Source organism: Condylura cristata, unplaced genomic scaffold (genome assembly GCF_000260355.1).
Source record: "Condylura cristata isolate star-nosed mole 26May11 unplaced genomic scaffold, ConCri1.0 scaffold00014, whole genome shotgun sequence".
Classification (NCBI taxonomy): domain Eukaryota; kingdom Metazoa; phylum Chordata; class Mammalia; order Eulipotyphla; family Talpidae; genus Condylura; species Condylura cristata.
In genome coordinates, this window is record NW_004567115.1 from 34,928,397 (window position 1) to 34,934,396 (window position 6,000).

Consider the following 6,000-nt stretch of genomic DNA (forward strand, 5'->3'; position numbering starts at 1 on the left):
TACTAAATATTATATATTTTTAAATAGAAATATATATATATATATATATATATCATAGATACCAAGATTCAACTTAGACAATGTTTAAGATTTTTAATGAATTTTTTTCCTAATCCAAGCTGTCTTCATAAAGACAGCTATACTTAACTGCCACCTAGTGGCTACTTGTTAATATTTGCTATAATGGCACAAATAAAAGATGCATATCACTTATTTTTCCTAAAAAACTTTATAGTAGAAATATTAAATATAAACTGTGCTATAAGCTGTATTGCTCTCTTAGATGTTATGTGGTTTTATTTTATCTTTATTTATATATCTGTTGCAAACCTAAGTATGAATAATATTTTACTCACACATGTGCACATTGTAATCTTATTCACAGGGTTATAAAACAGTTCAGAAGTACCCCACTTTCAAATCCTGTCTGAAGAAGGAACTTCATAGCAGATAAGTATGTTAGCTTCTCTATTTAAATTTGTTCAGCAAAAATAAAGGCAGGGTGATAGGGAATAGCTGAAAGAAGTAGTTAACTTACATTTAATTTTTAGATCACTAACTCAATTTTAGAATTAGTCTTTCAATGATTTCATTTATGCCCACAATTCAACCTTAAGAGTATGTCTTTATAGCAAGCTTAAAAACTAACCCTTGATAGCTGACTATAGCACTGAAGCACCATAGTGGGTGAGGGGGGCAGGAGAGGGGTAAGAGCAAACAGGGGAGGGAGCACAATGGTCTGGGGTGGTGGAATATGGATGAGCAAATGACCAGTGCGCTGTGATGTTGAAATACCTGATGGGTACCCCAATAGTACCTCAGTTACAAATAATTAAAAGAGACTGTCTTTATAATAAAGCAAATTGCCACTAAGTTGGGGTCAGAAAATAAACTAGAATGAGTATTCATCTGACTGGAATTCTCTTAGAGTATGCTGACTAAAAACTTTCCGTTTTAACCTGCAGTTTTATATATGAGCTGATAAAATGAAGTGAAACCAAAATAGGTTTTTGACTTAGGGTCATACGTACCTACAGAATAGTTATTAATATTTTAGTAATTTTTAGGATTTTGACTCCCAAACATCTGATAAAATAATACTAGCTATTTTTTAAAGATATTTTTTGGGTATTCTTCTCCATTTAGTATCTCATTTAATCTCGACAGATTGGTACTGCATTTAACAGCAGAAGAGAGAGGCTTATTGTGTAATTTGCCTAAGGTAACTTGCTAGTTAGTGGCAAAGCAGGATTTCAGCTTCATTCTGTCTGTTACTATCACAATAGAATGTAGTAGTTGAGGATTCAGGAGATGCATTAAAAGAAATCGCTAAAACTTGTTGATCTTCAAAGTGTGGGTTTTTTTTTAAATAAACTAAATTGTGGTCAGTTGCGGGTTATGATTTGTTAGATCTCTACCATGAAAGTTTTGTTCAGTCATACATACTGCATATATATGTGTGTGTGTGTGTGTGTGTGTATACATATATACATATATATGTATACACACACATATACATATATGTATCTTGCTGTTTTTCTCAATGTTAAAACATTTAGAGTTGTTAATAGTGATGTTCCCCAAAGTGATTCTATTGAATAACAATGCATGGTGTTCTTTAAAATAAATGCTGTTCAGTGAAATAAATTCGAGAATATAATTAACATACAATAAACAGGCTCTTTTTCCCTTAGAATTTACCAGAATTTAATATGCCATTATTGGTTTATCTGTCTCTTTTTTTTTTTTTTTAAAGACAGGATTTAGTATTTTGAAAAGTAGCTTTGAGGCCTAATTTCTATGGAACCCATTTTGGGAAATATTGGTCTGTAATATTTATAGGGAAGTAGATTTATTTTTTTTATCTAAAGTGGTAATTGTGAGTAATTTAACAAAAAGTCAGACCTTCTCAATTTCTACTTCAAGGAACTTTATACTGCCCTGTTAATAACTTAAGCTAAACATAAAAATAGTCGAACCACACCATTTCTGTGTCCATATAGAGTTGCCCAATCAACTTGTAATTGTGTCACAGTGACAGCACTGATGCTATGTAGTAGACAGAGCCATAGATTAAGATGCCCACTTTTATTTTAGACTGTAATAAAATTGAGGGTTAGACAAGTTACTTAGCAAAACTGACTGTTCAAATCAAAGAAATGTTTTGATTAAATCTTTGATTCTTAGATTTCCTGTTGGGTATTTTTATTATGTACCATACTTTTCATGTTAACATAATAATATTTGATGCATGGTGTCTCTGGATTTCATCCTAAATAAATACTGCTTTTACATTTTTTAAAATTAGATACTCCTACGGCAAAGTTTCAGTGATTATTATCTACATGATGAATGCAAGAAGCAAAATTTCAGAGATCTGAAGCAGGTCTGAGATATGAACATGTAGAAATGAAAGAAAAGGTGAAAATCCTATGAATCATGACTTTTTCTTGAACTGAATTCTTGAACACATAAAATTTATCTTTGTACTAACTACAATGTTGTATGTTATCAAGTAGAGCTTTTGTCTTGGTTTACTGAACTTTGCACTTTTTCATTCCCTTCAGAAGTATATAGGTACTTCCAATGACTATATAAAAATGTATTTTAAATATATTTTTTATTTGTTACAAGTTGCCTCATTTCAAAATAGTGTAGGTCAGCTAAAAACGTTTTCTTTGCTTTCAAACTGTGAAATTATTTTTAGAAAATCCTTGGGCTTTATTTATTTTAGGGCCCTTAGAACTGTTAATAAATCCTCATTATTTGCTCATTTTTAAATTACCTTGAGATAATTTTGAAAAACAAGTAGAAATGAAGCTACTATAACATTATGGTTTACATTTAACTTTTAAAAGTACTTAATTTATATTGTTTGAATCATAACCTGTTTTTTAAAAGTTTTTATTCACTTACCAAAGTCAACAGATTGTCTGGTATTCTTTTATGTGTAAAGAAATTTTAAATGTAGATTTTTCTTTACCATAAAGTTATGCATTTATGGTGGAAACAGTGGTAGTTGCTGTAGTAGTCAATGTTGTTATTACCTTAACGTGATGCTGCTCCTGACTGCAGCTGACATAAGTCAGTAACACTTGTAAAAATAATCTTTTAGCTCTTACCATATTGCGTATTAGTAGTACATGCCTGTGCTGTCAAATGAGCACTATAAAATACTAATATAAAATGGTGTAGAAGACTGATGTATATATTAGATAGAAATTAATATTTTGTTTTTTGCAAAAGGACCACATGCAAAAGTGCTGCCAAACAGCTAGCAATAATGAATAATTTAAATATAACTTATTATTTCAAACTAATGTCTTAGAGAATGGAAAAACTACTGAAACACAACAAAATCAGAGTTTCACATGGAGAAAATCTGATAGAACGTAATGGAAATCCATTCAGTCAAAAAAGAATAGTTTATTAAAAATTCTGTAAAAATACTATACAAAATAAATCAATAAATGTATTATATTTCTATATTTATGTGAAAGATAAGCTCCTTATCTTCTTTTCTAATATATATTTAATGTAAATTGCACACACTCCAACTATTGCCTTGCTTTTGCATATGAAAATAGGAAATACTGACTTTGTTTTCTAAGTGATTAAATGTGAAATTTTGGTATTTTGCATTAGCCTATTTATAAAAGTAATGTTCTTTCCAAGAAAATGTTATTATTAGTATTGACTGTATTTGTTAGACTTTTTACATTCTTTTTCTGATATTTATTCCATTAATAAATACAGGATTCATAACTGAGAATTCCATAAAATATAGTAATTTAATTTCACTTGCTTTAAAGGTTGATTTAATTGGTTAACTAAATGAAAATGCCACCCACTTATGCACCAAGTCTGTTTTACCTCATACTGAATGTTCTCAATATTACAATTTGTTATCCAAAATAATTAAAAATATGGAATTTGCTTTGCCTTTGACTATAATTTATATCATCTTTCATACATGGAAAAGCAGCTATTTAGAATAGTCTCATAGATGTAGATAAAAGCTAAATTAATTCACTAAAGTTTTTATAAATCTGCCATTATACTAAGTGGGAATAAATAAAATTACCTGTACAATTAAAGTGGAAAGTAGTAAATTACAGCGATTCCCTACATATTATCACTCTTGAACTTTACCATCTATAAAATGATAGGTGAAAATATCTCACTAGATTTTTGTTTACATAATTGCTTTTAATTAGATGTTTTGAAAAATAGCAATGTACTATATACATGTATGCTGTTCTCAAACCTAATCTTTGGAAAGATGAAGCTATATATAAAATTTAGTATGCTCTGTGCAGAAAGTCTGCATGATAAAAGGTTTATGGCATTTGTTAGTATAATATTAGAAATGAACTCTACTGTTCTTATCATAAAATATAACTAAAAAAACCTCTCTGATATTCTTAAAATAAATATACTGACTCTTGAATCCAGAAGCTTAGTATTTTACTTTTATGTGTATCTGTGGACTAGCATCTTTGAAAAATGTCATCTCCAGCCTTTTGAAATCATTGCTGGTTACCAAATCTCCATATATCTTATAACCACGTCATACATACAATGAAATTAAATTCTTCAGCACTTCTTTAAGTAAGTCACAGAGCAATAAAGTCTCTCATAGTAACTAACTAATAGGAATTCAAACATTACAGTACTGTGGTCATGGGTATTGAAGAGATTTTTGAGAACTTTACATGCAACTTAATGGACGATCAGTTTTACATTACAGAACTGACTATATAAAATAGCTTAAAATAATTAAGCCAGAGTTACAGCATCCTCAAAGAATTGTTTTTTTTGTCTTTTAATTGGCAACATTTTTACCTTCTTAAATGTCTCACGAAATAATCATGTATCATGTGATCAATCATATCTTAAATTCTGTAAAAGACTATGATGAAAAATCAGAATAAAGCTATAATCTTCATTTTATCTTTATAATTTTCTTTAGATCAAAATCATTTTTGGCACACATCTTAGAAACTGAGTAATATACCTTGTAATTGTGACTATACATATAGTCAATTCTGTATGTACATATATAATGCTCAGAGAAAGTAAAAGCATATTGTAAAGGTTTTCTGGGAAAGATATATGCTGCCTGGTATTGTAAAGGAAAAGAACAAATGTTTGTAGGAAATAGAATAGAAAAAATAAGAAGGAAATGCAAAGAAATTTGAAGAGCATAAATTTCAAAAATTGGGGCTGAAGAAACAGTCTTTAGAAAAAATAATTTAAACAAATGAAAGTTAAATCCATAATGATAATACATCTTTTCACATGTCAGATTGAAAAAATATAAATGTTTTATAGTGTACAGTATTGATAAATGTATGGGGTGATATTTGTGAGCTGTAAATTTGGGTGCAACACCTTTGAAGGACAATAAAGAAGTATCTCAAAGTTTTGACTAGTATTTTACTTCCAGGATTTTAATATCCAGAGACATGTATTTATAACTTTGTGCACAGATAACCTATATATGAAAAAATAGTATACAATTGTGAAGAATGAAATCCATTTATCATGCTCATATTAGATGGTCTGCAGGATATTTTTATAGAGGCACAGCAAGGTACAGAACTTTGTATAATATACTCTGATTGGATTTAAAATACATTAAGTCAAAGAGCTCTATAGGGTTCAAATAAAAACCAGTATGCCTATCATATCTATCCTTATTTATGTTGCTCAGGAACAATTACTTTCAAGTCTTTTAATAGTCTATTTTAGCGCCTACCTTCATTTTTCAAGATAATATGCCTATATCTATTTCATACAGAGTTACGATTATCTTCTTACTGTGGAAGGTAAGGATTTGGCTTTCACATATACCCGCTTCACACAGACATACATTTCCCCTTCCTTGCATTTTCAGTACAGCTAGAGCATAATTTTCATTAAAGCAGCTGTCACATCATTCTTTTATATCCTCTCTCATACATTTTATTACTTTCCCATTAGTTAATTTTCTCGCTT

At 29.5% G+C, this 6,000-nt stretch overlaps 1 protein-coding gene across 3 annotated transcripts in view; it reads left to right on the top strand.

The window, feature by feature from the left end:
• The window catches only part of MICU3 (mitochondrial calcium uptake family, member 3), a 75,256-nt gene extending 71,315 nt beyond the window's left edge, over nt 1–3,941 (top strand). For all 3 annotated transcript variants that reach the window (XM_012724966.1, XM_012724969.1, XM_012724968.1), the window contains 2 exons: nt 386–454; nt 2,309–3,941. In XM_012724966.1, coding sequence (XP_012580420.1) covers nt 386–454 — 69 coding nt within the window. In that variant the 3' untranslated portion in view covers nt 2,309–3,941. The remainder of the gene's footprint in view (nt 1–385; nt 455–2,308) is intronic.
• The last annotated feature ends 2,059 nt before the right edge of the window (nt 3,942–6,000 follow it).